Raw genomic sequence first — 21,265 nt, 5'->3', positions numbered from 1 at the left:
GTCTTAAGAATCAGTATTCCAAAAATCGGACCAATCGGATAATTCACATAAAAATTTGTTGTTCGCTTTCTAACTCGAACCTAAGTGCTATAGGAATCACCATGCAAAGTTTGAAATCGATAGAAAAACTCTAACATGCCTAATTTAACAAAGAGCTAACCGTTACGGACGTATGGAGCGACCCTAATTATAGAAAAGCTTCAATTTTAAAAGGGACGACCTTACCAGTTTTAGAGATCTTAGCAGACAGACTGACATTCTTTATTGTGATTAGTTTTACCTGTTGTGTTTCTGTATCATAGAAAACCCATGGATGCGTACAAAATGTTCTCACATCGAATCTGGAAAAATCCATTTCAATTTATGAAACTTTTAATTCAGTGTTCATGAAGTTTTTTTCTCTCTCGTGTATAGACACAAAAATATAACTAATTAACATAATGATAAACATTATGTAAGGTTTTATTCCCATTAAATAGTCTTATGTAAGGAATAATTACTTTACAATGTATTAAATTCTAATTTTATGGACTAAACAATGAACAAATAACATTTGTAGTTTTCAGGAAGTATGTATCTCAATGTATTTGTTTTCATAGGAAAGAATACTTATTCCAGTAGTGCTTCGAAACCGATTAATATCCACTGAATTAGAACCAGTTCTCTGCCATACTAAAAAATTATGTATAGCATCTTATTGCAGACAATTTTTCACAAATATTAAATTAAAAATCATAAAATTAATAGGTATGATTTTTATTTACATTTTAAGCTGTCTATTATACGATGCTAAAAATTTGTATTAGTAATTTAAAGAAAATTTAAAGGTAATATACTATTACAGAGATCCTTATTTTAAACAGGCGGAAAAGTTGGATGCAAAACTGTTTTAGATAAGTCGAAATATAATATTCCTTCCTGAAAAAAAATTTAGATAACTGGTAATCTGAATACTTTTTACATCTGAATGAATTGTAATTTGATGCAAATTATTTAAACAAAGATTTTACAGTAAATTAACCTTCCTTCCCAAACTTAGCTAAGGGTAATATAGGAGAGGAATTTACAGTAAATTAACCTTCCTTCCAAAACTTAGCTAAGGGAAATATAGGAGAGGAATTTTGAGGGGAACATGAAGATTAATTTACCGTCCATAGCACTCAAAAAATTGTTAGGAGTTAGGACGGAAAAAAATTAAATTAACAGTGTTAATATCATTACATAAGTTAATTCGACAATGACATCTTACAGTTTGTAAATATAAGATTAACAACTTTAAAACTCATAGAATTAACAATTTGATAATATAGTTCCTAAATAATAAACAAATTTATACAAGGTTATTTAAAATTATAAAAATGAATAATTTACTTTCGAGATTTTCAGTCTATATTTTTAAAAATAGCTCCTATGTATGGTAGAATGTAAATATTTCAAGTAATGAACATTAGGTATTTATTTATAACTATTTACCCCCTTATAAACATTATAAGAGAAATGAAAACAACAGGATAAACCAAAAAGAATTTTAACATTGTTGCAAGTTGCTGATCTTGAAGTTGTTGCCTGCGCATGCCTTCTTGACTCTTCATGCTCAATGAATTAGCAGTTCCCTGTCTTCTCAATTGGGATTTCCTAAACAAAATATAAACAATTATATATAAATATATAAGTTGTAGGTCCAGGTAAACTTTTATTACTATTTTGTGGAAGTGTACCTCTACTACCCGCCCCCACCAAGAGAAATTAACCAGGGAGTAAGGGAGGGGACAACGGACAATTAGTTCAATATAAGAGTTTTCGATGAAAAGCAATGAAAACCAGATTTATCCAGAAAATTTGACCAAAATTAAAAAGGTATCATGGTAATATAATTTAGAACAAAATTAGTTCTAAGAAAAAAATCATTTACTTGAAAATTAAATTACCAGTACATCACAATGTAATAATATTCTGTAATTTATCACTTGAAAAATCGTGTTTAGAACTTTGTCAACCCTTTTCATATATTTTTTAATGCCACCTAATTTCAAGGGGTTCTTAGATTGTTTAATACATAAATATCACAGTAGAGATTCTATACATGAAATGACAATTTCTTTGGAAAAATATTTGTTAAAACCAGCCATCTAATAACAAAGGGAGAAGTAGGTTTCTGGTAAAATCCGTAAAAGTTATGTGTTAGAAGTTAAAAAGAGTAGTAGAACGATAATAATTTATGTTAACTTTAAAATTTTTTTTTTTGTCTCTAGTTCTTTTCAATAAGAAATACACATATTTAGTGAATATTATCGTTCTACTACTATTTTTAAGCCTTAAAACACACACCTTTACGGATTTTACTAGAAACATACCTCTCCCTTTTTCTGTCTGCTATATTCAAAACTAACTCAGCTAGTTTGCGGGGCATTGATGCGCTAGTACCCAAAGTCAGGCAGAACCTGCTGAATTCTTGCACATTCCCTTTAAGCCAGTACCCAAAGTATGAGACTCTTAAAAATTGAATATTCGATCCATTGTCCCATCCCTTACTTCCTGGAAATTAACACTGGTAAAAAGTAGGGTTGGGCCGGATACTTTTTTGGCCGGATACCGGATACCGGATATCCGGCTGTTTCAAATGCCGGATATCCGGTAACCGGCCGGATATCCGGCCAACGCCGGATATCCGGCAAATATCCGGTTATCCGGCCAAATTACCGGATATCCGGCCGGATAACCGGCCAAATTACCAGATATTAAAGTAGTAAAAAAAATTTCTTCAGAAATCTTATATAAATTTACATAAAGTTAAACTTATTCAGAAAAAATGTTCTTCTAGCTTCAATAATAAGAAAATTATAGCCATTTAAGATTTTAAAAAGAAGAGATTTTTGGTGTAAAGTATAAAAAATTATAGAGCCGGATATCCGGCCGGATAGTTTCAATATCCGGTATCCGGCCGGATATTGAAAATGGCCGGATATCCGGCCGGATATCCGGCCACACCGGATATCCGGCCCAACCCTAGTAAAAAGTAACCCCTCTAAAGAAAACATATTTTTTCTTTTAAAACCTAAAATCGAATGTGGAGGGTCGACTTACCCTCTTTCCCATGGTGGCCATAGAGGCTTCTATGGCCGTAGCCTCTAGAATATAAGACAGTAACAAAACTCAAATTCTCTTTACTGGACGGATAAGGACTATCATTGTGAGTTAAAAAGTTAAATGCTTATTTCGACGAGTATCTTAAATATAAACAGCGAAAAAAAACATTTCCTCTGTAAAAATTAAATGTTCAATAACCGTCTCTTTCTTTTCCTAGTTAATTATATCATATTTACCATACAGCACGAACTGAGAAGTGAGTAATAGAGTAGCTTAACATTCTAAACCTTGTTGTTCTTAATTTATGATGCACTTGAAGCCTGGGGAAAACTGCTAAAATTTTAAAATAATTAAGTTTAACATGTATGTATTTATATATGCCACAAATTGCGACAGAATATTAATCAACCTAGCCTTTAGGGACGAGTTTAAAATATTATCTTTCATAAGTCCTAGAAATTAAGAAATTTTTTTTTACCTAAAAGAATAATTTCTTTGGTTAGAGACCCAATCATCTAGAGTTTTGGAAGATTGCATGTCTCCACCCCTTCTAGATCTAGATCCATAAAAGGCTTCCTAAAATCAATATCATTCATCATTTTTATGATTCATCGTATCGTATTTTAGACAGCTTTCCGCGGATATCAAAATGAAAAATTACTTACCTAACTGGTTTTCATTTTAATATTCGTGAAAAGTTGTCTGTAATACGATGCTATATGTATATGATTCTCAGTTTGGCTAAGAACAGAGGAGGATTCTTAAAAAAAAATTGAGTTGCTCAATGCTGCATCGCTGGTGAGGCAAAATTGTTTTTGTGAAAAATCCTCCAAACTCACATAAAAAATCTACAAAAAATAAATAAAATCATAGAAAGGTTAGGTATTAACATAAGATTTTATTTGATTTTTGTAGAGTTTTTATTTGATTTTGGAGGATATTTCAAAGCGATCCTAATTTTTAAAAAGAATCCACCTCAGGTTTTAATCCAGCGGATATTATTCGGATTCGAAGCCATACTAGAAAATCCCTTTCCTCCTTTACAGTAGCTGACAGACGAGCGAAAATTTTATAATTATAGAGTAGTTACACTTATCAAATTTAATTGAAAACATTGTACTTACATTTTCAAATCTATGAGAAGATTTCTCCCTATCCGCTACAGAGCTGGAGTGTCCTAATACACCAGTATCATACTTAGATCTCAACTCTGGATTACTAAAATTAAATATCCTGTTAATATAAAGTGGTAAGGTTTTTTTGTATGTTGCTTAAGATATTACATTAATTAACTTTTAGGTCCTGGGATTTAAACCTTGGGCTGTCTATTCTTCAAGATTCTAGGGGCGCAGCCGCTAATTATCTATAATACAAAGTAGAACGATGTTTGTCTGTCTGAAGCTTAAGATCTCAGTAACCACTGAACCGATTGGGCTCTACTCTTTAGAGACTATACCTAATGGTCCTGTGATGGTTATAAGTTATTTTTTCTTTGGGAGTGGGACACCCCCTCCCTAGATATACCACACTTTTCTGGGATCTTGCCAAGTCAAGTATAAACTGTGGGGAATACCAAAGGATGACTCCATGCAAAATTGATCCGGCCAAAACCGGCCGTGATTTTTATAAAAAAACCGGTTTTTTCCGATTTTTAGGACAATGGGCAATTAATTCAATTTAAGAGTTTTTGAAGAAAGGCCATGAAAACCAGAATAATCCCGAAAATATGGTGGAAATTGTAAAGTGATTGTTGATTAAATCTAGAAAACCATAAACTAAGAAAAAAGTTCCAAGAAAAAAAACAATCATTTGAAAATAAGATTACCAGTATTACAGACTGACATAACCATTCTGTAATTAATTACTAGAAATATCTCCCTGGATCTCTTCAGATGACAGGGAAAGAGAAAAGAGATTTGGGGGCAAGTGATGTGAACACGGAAAAAAGGGGCAGGCAGGCGTGTTGCTGGATGGGCAAGTATATGACCCGCACGCCTTCCTGCCCCTTTTTATCCTGTTTATTTCCCCCACCTCCCTTCTCCATTTCCCTTTCTCGTCTACTTTTAAAAAGGAGGTGGGGATGAAGGGAGTGAAATATAGTATGGGAGGGGGGCCGTGTATTTATATTTGAACTACTCTCTGTCTGCAAAACTATATATATTCAAAACTTCCATAGCGAGTAACGGCATTTCTTGCGCAAGTCCCCAAACTCAGTCAGAAACTGCTAAATTCTTGCACATTCCCTTTAAGCCAGTCCCCAAAGTTTGAGACTCCTAAAGATTGAATATTCGATCCATTGTCCCCTCCCTTACTCCCTGACTTCAGCATCAACTAAATTGGACAACTCTTTCCCCTCCTAAATGTCCATTAAAATTTTGGAAACGGCAAAAATTGCCGAAAATCACGCCTTCTGCGGCGAATAACGGCTAAACGAATCAAACATAAGTAATGAAATGTCCGCTTCAAAAAGTTGTTCAACATCAAAGAGATGCTTGAAGTCTCTAAAACGACTCCTTCCCCTCCTTTGAGGGGAAAAACTGAAAAAACGCGATTTTCAAAAGTATGCCCACTTCGTGGGTGCGGGGGGCACTGAACCCGTCACCCCAGGGTCACCAAATATAAAGTCTATGGGCCCACAATGCTGAATTTTTACCAAGTGGAAGTCTTGTGTCATTATCTCGTATGAGAAAAAGTTATTAGCCATGGGTAAATTTCAAATTGTGATTTTTGATGGTTTTCTTTAATGAAATGACAGGCTGGTCAATTTTCAGGCCATTTTTTGCGGTTTTTGGCCCGCCACGCCCAAACGGTTTGAAATAATCTCATGGGAACTTTTGCCCAACCTAACACAGTCCACTCGAAGCGACAGTAAGAGAAAAAAAATTTCCCAGATATAAGGCCAACTGTTTCTAAAATGTCCCTATGAACATATAAATTTAGTGGAAAAACGAAAATCTTAAAATGAGGCCTTTTTGAGAAAATTAGATTGAAAATTTCAAGTTCAATTTTCATCCCCTAGGAGTTACCGCCAAATCATGGCAAGAAAAGCAAAGATTATTTATTTAAAATTTTGAATAAGTTTGCTTTTATAAAGTTCTTCATAAAACCACTCCTGAAGGGAGTTAATTAATGGCCATTTTTATCAGTTGCTTTGCTAAGGTCACGGAAATTCAGCCTTAAATAAATCATATATAGAGAGGTTTTATGAAAGACTTCATAAAAGCAAAGTTGTTCAAAATTTTAAATAAATAATCTTTGCTTTTCTTGTCATGATTATGCGGTAACTCCTAGGGGGTGAAAATTGAACTTGAAATTTTCAAATCTAATTTTATCAGAAAGGCCTCGTTTTAAGATTTCAAGTCTTTTATACTCAGTTTATATGTTCATTGGGACATTTTAGAAACAGTTGAACTTATGTCTAGGAATTTTTTTTTTTCTCTTACTGTCGCTTCGAGTGAGCTGTGCTAAGTCTGGTTATTTGTGAGGTCTAAGAAAAAAAATCCCGGAATTGGATGAAGCACGACATCGCTGCGCACTGTCAAAAATCGCTGGTCGCCTCATTTTGCCCCCTCTAACCCTTACCGCGTGCCATTTTTTCTGTGCAATGATTATAATCATAATCTTTTGCGTAAGTCTGATTTTTTCCTTATACCTCACAAATAACCAGACTTAGGTTGGGAAAAAGGTCCCGTGAGATTATCTCAAACCGTTTGGTCGTGGCAGGCCGAAAACCGCAAAAAATGGCCTAAAAATTGACCAGCCTGTCATTTCATTAAAGAAAACCATCAAAAAATCACAATTTGAGATTTGTCCATAGCTAATAACTTTTTTCTCATAAGAGATAATGACACAAGACATTCACTTGGTGAAAATTCAGCATTGTGGGCCGCCTAGACTTTATTTTCGGAAAAACCGTTTTGGCCGGATCCAACTCAAATTTTGCATGGAGTCATCCTTTGGTATTCCCCACAGTTGATACTTGACTTGGCAAGATCCCAGAAAAGTGTGGTATATCTACCCCTCCCCCTCCAAAAATACATATTTTTTAAAAACTAAAATTTAAATAGAGGGGAGGTCGACTACCCCCCCCCCTCAAAATCTTTTTTTATTTACTTTTTCTTTAGAATCTAAAATACAAAAAATGTCTTGTGTCATAAGAGATAATGACACAAGACATTCACTTGGTGAAAATTCAGCATTGTGGGCCGCCTAGACTTTATTTTCGGAAAAACCGTTTTGGCCGGATCCAACTCAAATTTTGCATGGAGTCATCCTTTGGTATTCCCCACAGTTGATACTTGACTTGGCAAGATCCCAGAAAAGTGTGGTATATCTACCCCTCCCCCTCCAAAAATACATATTTTTTAAAAACTAAAATTTAAATAGAGGGGAGGTCGACTACCCCCCCCCCTCAAAATCTTTTTTTATTTACTTTTTCTTTAGAATCTAAAATACAAAAAATTGGGTTGGTCAAACCCAATTTTTTACCTCTTGGGGCAAAGCTCCTAGAGGCTAGGGGCGAAACCGCTAGTTAGTTATAAAAAGTAATAAGGTTACTAAATAAATAATTGAGTCTCCCCTTTTTGGGATGCATCACATAGGTCCCAGGGTCGTTTTAGGCTATTTTATTTTATATTTAAGCTTTGTGAAGTAAAAAAATTACCTTAAAGTTTCATAAGCTTCTGAAATAGCTTGAAATCTTGTTGCAGATTCTTCGTTGCCTTTATTTTTGTCAGGGTGATGTAGTTTGGATAATTTCAAGTATGCATCTTTAATTTCTCTATTAGAGGCCTGAATATCATTAAATATTCTAAATTCTTAAAATTTTACATCATTATGGTATGAAGTTTACCAGTAATATCTCGATAATAGCTTGGCCGATTGTTTTTCCAATTATCAGGAAAATTTAATTATAAATGGGCTGAGACCCGGAGGATTAGGGCATCGCAGGTGTTAGCTCGGGGGGTTAGGGCATCGCAGGTATAGTATAATAGTATAGTAGGGTTATGGGTTTAGTACGCGGTAAAACACTTTGTTGGAAATCATCCAATTTTTCAACAACAACAAAAATGGGCCCGCATTCCATATTATTAGGTAAAAAATATTATTAATAATATATGCCGCAATGTAAGAAAAGACGTATAGACTTACACACATTATAGAGTAGCTGCACTACTAAACTATACCTGTGAATGTACTTCTAACTCTGCATAATAACTTTTATTCTGATGAAATATTCTGCTCGTGCTAAATTGTTTTATGTGAGCAATGGCAAAGATTCTTTTTCTAAGTGTTGTTTCATTTCGTTTTCAATTTTTTATTCTTTCCAGCTATTTTTGCAAAGTTTGATAAAATAAAATATAAATAAACAAGAATAGTTATTCACATACTAAGCACAGCAGTAACATATGTAAAACATTTTAATGAACAATAACATGCTATATTACATAACTTTTAGGAGGTACTAATAAATAACTAAATATGACAATTTCAGTGAATATATAAAGGGGGGGGGCGAAAGTGACACTTTTTGAAACCAAAATTAAAAGTCAAAGGAACTCAACTAAAAAAAGAGTTACAGGTCTGACATTTTGCATGGCAGTTGCTTTATAGGGGTACAATATGGAACTGTGAAGAAACGGCGGCGCAACCGCCGAAAACCGCCGAGAAAAGGCAACAAAAATTACGGCGGGAAACGGCGGTTTTCGGCGGTTGCGCCGCCGTTTCTTCACAGTTCCATATTGTACCCCTATAAAGGAACTGCCAAGCAAAATCTCAGACCTGTAACCCTTTTTTTAGTTGAGTTCCTTTGTTGACTCTTAGTTTTGGTTTCAAAAAGTGTCACTTTCGCCCCCCCCCTTTTAAGATTTTTACAATACTCAAGTCATCAAGAGAAAAGTACAGCAAATTTAAAATGACATAAAACTAACTACAAAAATTTATATACCTATTTAAAGAAAACGAAAGTAAACCTCCCTGTTTTTGATGAAAAGTTGTTTTTCAGAAATTCCTAAAATACGTAAGAAATGTTAGAACAAAAATAATGAAAATGTTATAATTTGGGGAGGTTTGATTTCATTAACTTTTACATTTTATTTATAGAATTGATAGGTACAATATTATACAATAAACAGTAAAAAATAATAATTTGCATCAAATTACGCAACGCATGCAAAATAACGTTACATGAAATACAAACTTCCCTGCAATTAAAAAAAATATAGCTGTCATATTATTAGAAGTAAAGCTATTTTGATCTTTCTTAAATTAATAAGATTACGTTGATCAATAATGAATATAATAGGTACTAACTTCATTAAAAATTATCTTTACTGGCAGAATAATTGGAGAAAAATTAGGTATACTCTTCATTTTTATGGATGGTGGGGAATTGATCAAACATTCCTTCCCAAAATGATAAGATCATCTAAGTGCCTAGACTTCCGCATTTAATCACATCTACATAATTAATTTAATATTCTCAAAAGATACACTACCAAATAAAAAAAAATATTTATTAATGAAACGAACTGAGGGGATGGGCATTTTGCTATTAGCATATACAGCAGTTCTGTTGACTCGATAATATGATACAGTTGTGGAAGTTTATGCACACCAAAATCATCATATTTGGATCATGGAAAGAAAGGGAAGTAGATGGTTTCGTCGAATTTTCACAGTAGCTTTTGATAGATTATTATAGGTAAATGTTAATGATTGCCCCGCAGGATTAGAGCCCCGAGCGAGCAGGTACTATAAATGGGAGAAAAGATACTGTGAAAATACGAGGTAGCCCGCTACTTTGTTTTTTTTTCCACGATCCTCATATTCCATCTCCTTAATTTTGTTTTTACCTGGAGTTTCTACCCCTTGGGATGACAGCGTACTGAACCTGCTCTCCATTGAAGTCCAACCAGCGCAGACTGACCGACCCGCTATACATGTTGACAAACCTACATAGATAATTATTAATATTGTGCAGACTTACCGACCCGTTAAAAATGTCAACAAACTTACAACAAATCTTATTGTTAATTCAAACCCTGTAGATTTAATAAAACACTGGTAAATATATACAAAAATAATGTTAGGATAACTGAGTAGCTAGGATTTAAATTAAACATCGACAATAATACATAATAACATCATTATTGCATCCCAAATTAAATTATTTTTAAAAATTGTTTTTCTGCTTTACTTCAAATTTTATAAAACGTTCATAAAATTAAACTCATCGATTAATATAAAATTACTGCCGACAACATAAAGATAGAGCAGGGGTGTATATTCTGCACAAGATTCGTTTTTTCCCCTGCTGCAATTTGTTATATTTTTTTCCCCTCCTAGTTTTTTCCAGCAAGGAAGGGGATGAAATAGAAAAAATTTTCAGAACTCTTTTTTTTATTCATATTATCCACCCTCCCACATATTCTTTTCGTTTTTTTCACCAAAGAGTGGAGAAAAATGCTCTCAGTTCTCTTAATTTTTACATTTTTTTCCCCCAACCACATATTTTTTTTACCCCCCCCCCCCCCTCTTAGCAGGATCAAATTTGCAGAATATACACCTCCGAGATAAAGTTATAATTAAAGCTGTTAAAAGCCAATTTAATGGTTGCAGATTGAAGTTCAGCTGTAGATTGTAGACTTGTGAACAGCTGCGGCTTTTAAATAAAGGGCTACAGCTGCAAAACTATGGAAAAAATTGGAATGTTATTGACTGACAAGTTAGTAACTTACTGAATCTTGATTGGGTGAAGAGAAACATTGCTGCGGCTATAATTCAATAATTCTTCAACTATTCTTCTCTCCACTTGGTCAGAGTTAGGCGTCACCATTGTCAAACATTTTTATAAAACTGAAATAATATTATCATATAGGGTGTTTTATTAGTTTGTTTCTTTTGAATTGAATACTCCCTTAATATCCAGGTTATTTTAGTAGATTTTTTGTCGAAAATTTTATGATTTTACATTAAATGAATGCTTAAAAAATGTTAAATCTTTTTACTTAAATTAAGAAGAAAAACAAAAGATGCAAACTAACTTTCATACCTATAATAGTTTTATTAGAAAAAGATATCTTAACATTAGAATAGACTTGGTAAAATACACGGTATTCTTAGGTTTATACTGAAATTACTTATTCGTACACATTGAACATACTTTCATAATTAAAAAGTTGAAGAAAAATAAGGAGAAAATCTTATTTAGTGCCATTAATATCAAAACATTTTATCACTGGCTTCAAAATTCTTTATGTTACTTTTCTATAAGTTTTAATTTAAATTCAAGACCCTATTATAAGTAACAAAACACAACATAATACGATTTTCATTACATAATGAATATTGAGATGTATTTAAGTTAAAGATATATTGAATATTTGATAAGCAAGAATTATACTTGTACATCTTGTATGATAAAAAGACAAATTTGGATCAATTCGGGTAAATTTTAAACCTACAATCATATTAAATGTTGTTAAATTCAATGATAATATCTCGTACAAGTTATACAAATTTTGAAAATAAATCTTGCCTATCTAGAATTGTTTTAAATTAGATTTTTTTCCAGCCAAGGAAAGGGCAATGGTAGTTAAAAAAATCTTCAATCATTTCTTCGCCAAAATTTTCACCAGAATTTTACATTTATCATTTTTGAAGATTAATTTATTTTCCATTGTCCTATCCCTGTGATATCTTAGTGAGCCATATTGTTAAAGTTTTGTTGTTGGTCAGGATTTTCTCTGGTCTGACACTTGACGCTGATACCAGCCCGCAGGATGGCAGATCTCAGCACGATAGAACGAGCCCTAAAATCGTTTATCATGATTAGATGATAAAGTTTAAACAAGAATGAGCACGTCCAATGGCAGTAAGTTCAAGTTGTGCAAAGAAAGGTTAGCAGGAGAGCTAAAAGATTCGTACAATTAAGTATTTGGAATACTTATCGAAAACAACTGATCATAATCTTTGAACTGTTATAAAAAAATTACACCTAAAATACTTTTAATAAAGAGAAGAAAAAAATTTTCTTTTAAAATCAATTCCTAATACATCTTTGTAGGAAGATATCTTATGGAGGATTGCTAACTTTCCATGATGTTTCTATATGAACTAAATACTTAAATTACGAAAAAATGAGAGTAAATCAAAGTAAGTTGAGAAAGAAAAAATATCTTTTTTTTAAGTCTGAAATAATAATGAAATAATACTTACCTTTTGTTATACAGGGCAGCCATTTCCACGGCCTTTTCAAAAGTCTGGCTTCTATGGTCCACATCTTGGGCCAACAATACTTTGTTGTGGGAGTCAATCCTTGCCTTAATAAATCATCTTATCAATCAAACATGTTAATCTTACTGTTTTTTTAAGTGTGACTTTCCATCTTTATTAAAGGATTTATAAAAAATACCAGAAAGAGAGGGGACATGGGATTGTAATTAACAATACCCAAAGTTTTAAAACCCTTTTATCTCATCCATTGGCCCAAAAACTGTGGGTACTTTTATTTAATCTGAATTGTTGGTTCCCTACAAGTAGTTTTAAAAATTTTCATTTTTTTTTCTCCAGAAGGGGTAATTTCAATTAACATAATTGAGGAACTATATTAATCTATCGTCCATGGTCTTATCCGTTAAGATCCCTGAAAATTATAAACATAATAATTAACCGTCCTATTTAATAATTTATTGACAATACCTGCCAATATTTATTGTATTGCGATATTCTAAGATTATCACGTAATGTATTTACCTTTATAGATCCATCTAAAATAAGTTTCATAAGTTCATTCTCAAGGTTTGCCACATTTGTGTTGAAACTTTCCGCCATTTTGTGTAGATCAGCTGATATGTACGGACTAAAGTACTGGATCAAGCCTCTATTCCTAAATATTTTGTCAACATGTCAACAAAAATTCGTTGATTTTGCTGATTTTTTTCTTTTTAAAGCTAATAAATAATAGAGGTTCTAGGTGCGTCTCTGCTAGTATTACTACAAAATGACCAAATGCAGCTACCTGGAGGCCTCCAGGATCAGAAACAAAATGCCTAGTGATTGAAATATTAAAAATACAGTGTGTTTTTTTTATGAGAACTTTTTTGAAAGCAATTTTACCCCACTTATAGTTATCAGAATTTAATGATTAATGGCTTATTTTCTTCGTTTTTTAAGGGAAATTATGAAACAACAAAAAAAAATTACAGTTTTTGTTGAAAAAGTACAGTAAAGTTGAAAATTAAAAACTTAGGTGACAACATCTAAAAATGGTTTTAGCGCATTTTTCTTATGCTCAAATCTTCTACCCTTTGCAAGAAAAAAATTGGATTTTCAGTAGTCGACTTTGGGGGGCCAGTACTTTCTCCCTGATTGAGATATGGCCTTTTTATTGACCTATTCTAGTACATGTCCCCAATAGTATCTGTATAAATTTATAGCTCTATATCTCAACTTTGAAGCGTTTTGCAGCCATTCTTGCAAAAGGTAGAATATTTGAACATAAGAAAAATGCGCTAAAACCATTTTTAGATGTTGACAACTAAGTTTTTAATTTTCAACTTTACTGTACTTTTTCAACAAAAACTGTAATTTTTTTTGGTTGTTTCATAATTTCCCTTAAAAAACGAAGAAAATAAGCCATTAATCATTAAATTCTGATAACTATAAGTGGGGTAAAATTGCTTTCAAAAAAGTTCTCATAAAAAAAACACACTGTATATTCGGCCATCCTAAAATGATTTACAGTCTAAAGTTAATATAAAATTAAAACATGATCTAAATATTCACAAAGTTTTAATCAGTAATAATTTCAAATACCATAAGGCCACACCTGTTAATCTATCCATTTTAGAGATCTATATGACATACGTCACAAATATTAAAAAGCTTATTTAGAATGTTTACCTGATCATGGAAAAGAGTGTGTTGACATGGGGAGCAAGATACATATCCAGTAGGAAATTGTCCTGTACAAAAATTATCTTTTTATTGGGTGTTGGATACCCCAGATTCCTGACTTCGAATATATACGCAAGTTTTAAAAGTACAATTGAAAATAAACATTAAAATCTGCCTCTAGAGTTGTATCAAAATGTTTGTTTTGTACCTTTCAGTAAAAAAAGCCTTCGTTAAATATTTGTAAAATCCAAGAAAAGCACAAACGTACATAATATGTACAGTACAAAATAAGACCCTATATTTGCATGTCATCTCAAAGTGATATTTCCACAATGGGTATTTTAGTTTTAATTATGTTTATACATTGTATTTATATCTAAATAAAAAACTATACGAAAACACTTGGAGGAACTGTAATACAAAATTGCATTAACAGGGTCATCATCCAAAAAATAAAGTTGGCCTTATTTTGATGCTACTACTACTACTAATAATTTTACTTGATACTATTATTGTTTACCTTCAGTTGGTTTAGAAGCTTAAGACACTGGCCATATCTTGAATCATAAAAGCATTGAATAACTTCTCGCAGCTGTGGCTCCAACTCAAGGAAAAGCTAAACAAAATAACAAGGATGACAACATATATCAGTTATGGTGGATCAGCTGTATTTCCTCAATAATATTAAAAAAAGGTTCTATTTATCAATTTAAAACTATATTCAACGAGATACAATGAGACAAATATACATTAGAGAATAATATTACAGTATTAATAATAAAGATACCTTAAACTGTGAGTTGGAAAGGACCAGTTTGATGAGGTCGGCCCTTTCAAAGGTGGCGAGGGCTGTGAGACCGCCGTACACAGCCACATTGTGGGCAGACATCAGGTCAGGACAGTCACAGTAATCCAGGTTGGCCTCCAGAAACTGCTTGGCCGCAGACTTGTACTTTCTGCAAATCAAAGCAAATTATTTTTCTGTGTTTTGTTGTGTATGAAATTCCATAAGTTAATTGTTGGGAGGGAATAGTGTTCATGAAAAGATATCACCATTACAACCCCGACATCCCACACAATAGTTTTTACATAAAAAAATACCTATTTAGTTTATACCCTCAGATTGCTTTAACAAAGTAAAATAATGAACATTAATGTTATTTTGACTTTAACAGGGCTACTATTTTTTTATTTTGTCGTGAATAGTAGAAAAAAATATATATTCTTTTTTGGCTTTATCTTGCAATTTAAGAGATTAAATTAAAACTCACAAACAAAATGTGTAAAATTCATAATTAGTTTGTAAGTTAACCTCTTATATTCTTTTAGCGATGTAGCTAATCTACATAAAAGCTACGTCTAACCAACCATTTGTCACTCCAGGAAAGATAACAAAAATTCCTACCTGAACATAAGATCAGCGAGGCCTCCAGCACACTTGAGTTTGGTCAACATGGCCAGACTGTCAGAATTCTTACTCACTAATTGGTCAGAAATAAAAATTTTGCACATACCAAGACTGCGTCGTAGTTAAGGACGTTGAAAATTGTACCTCCGCTACCATTTCAGATACATTACTTTTTTACGTCAAAAGTAATGCCTTGGCTTATAAAAACATTACAAAAAAAATCTAAAATAATGAATACCTATTCCGTATTTTTGTTAAACAGATTGGGGAAAGAGATATACAGGGGGTGGGGATAGAGAAATACAATTAGGTTGGAAAACATACACACCTGTACATCTAAGTGTTTATTTATGTGCATTATGATTTATATTTTCCTGGTTCTGTAAGTTCTGGTGTTACAAGAGCTTTGTTTATATAACTCATCACATGTGACCAGTTCTAAATTAAGAAAATTTTTTCGAATAACAGTGAGATACCTAGGTATAATGTTTTTTTTTTTACAAGAAACCTGAATGAAATAAACATTATTATGGATAATATTCATAGACATACAGAATACAGATGAATAATTTTTAACAGAATTTTAAATATAAGGAAATTAGAGTCAAATTATGATACAGAAATAGATAGATAATACACTATCAGACGTAATCCTCATCTATTTTTGGTCCTTTCTTTGTATTACCATTTATTCAATTATAAAATCTTTCATTTGAGCTTTTGTATGAATTATATAAAATATATCAAAAAAATATTTCATAATTTTAGCTTTTTTAGTACTTTGTTGCCTTTTGTCCATAATAAAAAAATGAAAAGGAAAGAAAATAAAGGTAATTGTAGTACCTGCAAGTAAACTGAAACTTTGATAACATTCATACACATGCTCACTACATGACGTCCAGATGTACAGTAATCCCTAAAAAATTTATCTTTAGTCCATATATTTACTTGGATGTTCGTGTGTTTGCCAGTTAAAAGCTTATTATATATTCTACATAAAAAAGGTTGTACTTCTTGTAAAAATGTTTCAAACGGTTTTTAGATAGATATAATATTATAATACCTGGCTCTACTATAACACTTGAGAGCATTACTGAGGTCACCACAATCCAGGTAGTGATCACCAAGGTCATCATGACCTCGCCTGATGGATTCCTAATAAAACACCATACAAAATAACGATAATAGACATAATCCTTAAAAATGGAAAGCTAAGGAATGACTTTTTTTTACAATTTTAGAATGATATTTACTCCTTTTTTGTAGGTAATATTGTGGTATTTTTTAGAAAAATATAACATTTTTTTTTAATATATATAAGTTACCTTAATGCAGTTGGACTTGTAGTTCTTTAGATCATTATCCAGTTTCTCTAGTTTCATCTGGGCACTTTTGTTCCTGGAAATAAGTAGTCAGAATTTACTATTTGTTAAACATTAGATAAAAAAAAGGGGGCATTTTTGAGATATTCCGTAAGGTTGGGTGCAAGCTTCCAATCAAATGTGCTTAATAGGTCAAACTGTTCTTAATTATGCGTTTAATTATAGGTACTATCCGTTTGGTCATAATTTGACCTAATAAGAGCATTTGACTAGAAGTTGGAACGCAACTTAACGGAAAGTCGCAAAAAATACCTTCCTTTATTTAGGAAAAGATTCCATGAATAATGTAAATTGTAGACTATTTTCAAAAATATTTTAATACTACTTAACCAAGGGCTGGTTATTTCAATTCTAGTTACATAACCTAAATCGTCTATAATTATCTAGTTATACTTAATTATCTTTGATAATTATTTTATCTTACTTTGAATCAACATAGTTGAGGTCAAGGGCAGGAATTGCCTGAGCGCCAGCTGCAATACCATGATCAGCAGCCCCAACAGCAACATCAGGTAGCACGCCTCCAGCTGCGCCCCCGTTAGCCTCACCTAATAAACAATGCCAATAGAGTAGAAAAATTGTTATATTTGAAATATTTAAACTTATTTAAGCCAATAGATATAGAAAGTCCCGATGATCAATCCCATAATGTACCCAATAAGAACACAGTATAGGAACAAACCAACCACATCATTGGTTAGAATGTACATTTTGGTATAAAAATTAGTTATTTAATTTCTTAGGATAAGGCAAATTATATTATATAATACTAAAATCTGTCCCTTGTATTATAGAATGGAATCATATGATTGTATAACAATAGGTATAGAAGTGAGAATTTTTATCCACATAGGATTTTAAATGGTTTTCAGCAGGCTGGTGACAGTAAAAAGCACCTGTTGTACTTTCAGTCAACTTTCTGTGAAGACGTTGATACAGTCCAGTGTTGTAGGTATTTTGAACACAGCTAAAAACAAAATTACATGTTGTTATCCCAATTTGACTTTCTATACATTGGGACAAAATTAATATTATGTTTTGTTTTCAAATTAAAATTTGCCTAAAACTTTAGGGTAATCTGGAATGTTTCTATGCAAATTATAAATTCTTAAGTTTTCAAGATCATGCACAAACATCTAACTAATAAGTTATACCTGATAGCTAGCTTTAAAGCTTCAATTCTGAGAAGTGGACAATGCTGGGCCACGAACTGCAACCTCTGCAGTTTAGCATATCCAGAATACTGTGACGCATAACTCTAAAAAATATCAAATCATAATTGTTTCATTTTCTCATTCAAGCAAAGGTTTTTCTTTTGTGTGTTATCGTTTAGTCAACTTTGCCTATTAAATCAGACAGTTCTAAATTTTGACCATTTCATCTATATACATTTGTTCAAAATTAAGAACAGTTTGACTCAATAAGCGCATTTGACTAAAATCTAAACAACTTTACGGAAAAATACGCGAAATAAATGTCCCTCTTTATTAACTTTTTACTAAACATGTTTAGACATTGCAAATCGAAATTTCCTTATTTCCAACAAATATTACCTCTAGGTCAAGACTTGGATTATCAACAGTAAAAATTTCCTCTTCAGTTTCATCATTACCAACTTCATTCTCATTCTCTTCACCAATATCAACCTAATCAAATAGATATATAGTTTCATCATTATCAACTATATTCTCATTCTCTTCACCAATATCAACATAATCAAATAGATATATGTATAGTTTCATCATTATCAACTAAACCCCGAACAAACATATTATGCAAATCTGAATTTTCAAAATAGCAGCTTTATTATTCACTTAGGATGATTTTACAATAAATATGAAATGTAGATGCCTCTTTTGGTTACAAAATTCCACTGTTATTTTTTAATTAATCAGCACCAATAAAGCACAAGATCTCAAAACAGCATTTTTGGGAAATACTGGTGAACAAACATATTATGCAAGTCCAAAACAAAGCAATAAAAAAAAGGTTTTTTGGCACTTTTCTCCTCTTTTAAAGATTGATTATGATACAATAATATTTTTTTAAGGGATTTATGCATTGATTATTATGAAATATAGTATAAGGTAGAAATTAATGATTTTTCTAAATAAGAAATGTTTGAAAAAAATAAATTCGATCCCTATCACTTTAGAGGACAGCTGCTGACCCCCAGTCTTATGGATGAACCTAAATACATGTTCAAGATAAAAATTACCCTGAAAAGTATACAAAAATGTTTTTTTATGTGTTAAAAAAATTCATTTTAAAATCTTAATTTTGAGGATGATGACCTTTCAGATGCTCCTGTTGGTGGTGATGGTGAGCCAAATGTTATCTAAGTACATGCCCATTACAACAACTTGTCTATTAACCTATGTACCATTTTTTGTAGTCATAGCAGCCTCCAATGGAGCATTCCAACAAGAAATATAACCATCTTCTAAAAACTACAGTATTCACCTTATAAATTGAAGTAAATAAAATTGCAATTCTTTTCTTTTTTAATAACGCTGGGCTGGAGGATGCTATAACTACAAAAATTATATCATAGTTTAATATATAAATTGTCATCATGGACATGCACTTTGATAACATTTGGCTCACCATCACCACCAATAGGGGCATCTTAAAGGTCATCATCCTCAAAATCAAGATTTTAAAATTGATTTTTTCAACACACCAAAAAACATTTTTGTATAATTTTCAGGGTAATTTTTATCTTTAACATGTATTTAGGTTCATCCAAAAGACTGGGGGTCAGCAGCTATCCTCTAAAGTGATAGAGATCGAATTCATTCTTTTGAAACATTTCTTATTTAGAAAAATCATTAATTTCTACCTTATACTATACTTCATAATAATTAATGCATAAATCTCTTTAAAAATTATTATTTTATCATAATCAATCTTTAAAAGAGGAGAAAAGTACCAAAAAACCTTGTTTTTTGCTTTGTTTTGGATTTGCATAATATGTTTGTTCACCAGTATTTCCCCCAAATGCTGTTTTTGAGATCTTGTGCTTTATTGGTGCTGATTAATTAAAAAATAACAGTGGAATTTTATAACCAAAAGAGGCATCTACATTTCATATTTATTGTAAAATCATCCTAAATGAATAATAAAGCTGCTATTTTGAAAATTCAGATTTGCATAATATGTTTGTTCGGGGTTTATATTCTCATTATCTTCACCAATATCAACCTAATCATGTAGTTATATAGTTTCATCATTATCAACTATATTCTCATTCTCTTCACCAATATCAACCTAATCATATCGGCCATCTTCTAACCCTTACTTAACCTAACCTAAAATAAGCATAGAAAGCTACTGTAAAATATTCGGACCAAAAAAACTCAAAACACTAATTTTAGCCTAACAATTAAGAATCCGAATCCGCTATTAAATTGACGGATTCCGGATTCGGATTCCAAAATTGCCCAAAAATTAAACGGATTCCGATTTCCAACCCTAATTAAAAAAAATAAAAATTGCACAGACCTGCATTGGCTCCATGTTATGACCGGGCATACTCTATTACAAGTTCTGAAAATTTATTCAATTAAACTAAATATACATATTACATAGATCTACTATGTTGCTTTCTTTAATATTATAAAAGGGTTAGTTCCATCAAAGACATTTTAAGTAAAGTTTCAACTATTAGATGACTAAAGTTAAATGTATGGTGAATTATAGTGTCAACTAAATACATCTGTCTATTTTCCAGAAATACAATCTATTAGAAGTTCAAAAATATAACAAAATTAGTTTGCAAAAATGTCTTTCTTAGAACTAACCCCTTGATTAATATCCAATAATAAGTTAAAATCATTGTTAATATGTGACTAATAGAGATAGTTTAAATTAAGCCGTGCTATAGTTATGATTATGCAAGTGATGTAAAATATAAATAAAAGACACTAATTACAAAGATATAATGGAAGAATAGAGCCATTTACGATAAATGTGCAAAAAAATTATGACAAACTATCAATACCTATACATATAAACAAATCATTTTACTATTTAGAATTATACCTATGCTTTGAAAAATAAAAATTTCAATGATACCATGAAACAAAAATCTAATTTTTGATGATAAAATGGAAAAATCACAGAAAATCAAGTTTATCGTATATCACAGTGAGTTTAATTAAAATTTCGTAAATACAAAAATGCTTTGCAAAAATATTTTAGAAATCGTAATTTTTTAAAGAGCAAATCAAAATCAATAATTAATCATTAGTTTTAATGCTTGCTTTGAAGAAATATATTCATTAAAAATTTAAATAAAACTTTGGCTGAAATAATTACACAATAGTATTTTATAAAAGTACTAGCGGCTCCGCCCCTAGCCTCTAGGGGCTTTGCCTCAAGTGGTTTGATCAACCTAATTTTTTGTATTTTAGATTTAAAAAGAAAAAGTAAAAAAAAATTTTTTTTTTTTTGGGGGGGGTATTTTTCATTTTTAGGGGGGTTGGGG

General features: G+C 31.7%; 3 protein-coding genes across 7 annotated transcripts in view; all 3 read right to left on the bottom strand.

The window, feature by feature from the left end:
• Positions 1 to 340: 340 nt before the first annotated feature.
• LOC145322466 (uncharacterized) lies at positions 341 to 10,945 on the bottom strand. 3 transcript variants are annotated; one of them, XR_013880713.1, is made up of 9 exons: positions 10,827 to 10,945; positions 9,942 to 10,040; positions 9,066 to 9,097; positions 8,274 to 8,375; positions 7,751 to 7,878; positions 4,212 to 4,305; positions 3,566 to 3,663; positions 1,079 to 1,635; positions 341 to 1,021 (listed from the first exon to the last, which is right to left on the bottom strand). XR_013880713.1 is itself a non-coding variant. In XM_080164473.1 (9 exons), exons 1-9 carry the CDS (start codon positions 10,852 to 10,854, stop codon positions 1,622 to 1,624), a joined length of 639 nt encoding a protein of 212 aa, XP_080020599.1. In that variant the 5' UTR covers positions 10,855 to 10,945; the 3' UTR covers positions 341 to 1,621. The 3 variants fall into 3 exon arrangements, 2 of the variants coding, with proteins under 2 accessions (XP_080020599.1, XP_080020597.1); XM_080164473.1 differs by adding an exon at positions 3,085 to 3,128 and having other exon boundaries at positions 341 to 1,635; XM_080164471.1 differs by having other exon boundaries at positions 341 to 1,635.
• CSN1b (COP9 signalosome subunit 1b) lies at positions 10,945 to 21,092 on the bottom strand. The gene is made up of 16 exons (XM_080164469.1): positions 20,281 to 21,092; positions 18,330 to 18,422; positions 17,931 to 18,034; positions 17,673 to 17,743; positions 17,201 to 17,324; positions 16,720 to 16,792; positions 16,458 to 16,549; positions 16,238 to 16,310; positions 15,771 to 15,832; positions 15,392 to 15,469; positions 14,774 to 14,942; positions 14,507 to 14,602; positions 13,993 to 14,054; positions 12,844 to 12,976; positions 12,307 to 12,410; positions 10,945 to 11,900 (listed from the first exon to the last, which is right to left on the bottom strand). The coding sequence occupies exons 1-16, from the start codon at positions 20,308 to 20,310 to the stop codon at positions 11,789 to 11,791; spliced, it is 1,476 nt and encodes a 491-aa protein (XP_080020595.1). The 5' UTR covers positions 20,311 to 21,092; the 3' UTR covers positions 10,945 to 11,788.
• fab1 (1-phosphatidylinositol 3-phosphate 5-kinase fab1) overlaps positions 20,324 to 21,265 on the bottom strand; it is a 33,945-nt gene continuing 33,003 nt past the window's right edge. For all 3 annotated transcript variants that reach the window (XM_080164464.1, XM_080164465.1, XM_080164466.1), the window contains one exon: positions 20,324 to 21,118. The gene's annotated coding sequence lies outside the window, so the exon portion shown is untranslated. The remainder of the gene's footprint in view (positions 21,119 to 21,265) is intronic.

Source organism: Acartia tonsa, chromosome 6, assembly GCF_053477335.1.
Source record: "Acartia tonsa isolate MP-2025a chromosome 6, ASM5347733v1, whole genome shotgun sequence".
NCBI lineage: Eukaryota > Metazoa > Arthropoda > Copepoda > Calanoida > Acartiidae > Acartia > Acartia tonsa.
The sequence above is the reverse complement of the archived record's forward strand: the minus strand, read 5'-3'. Positions and strand labels throughout refer to the sequence as shown.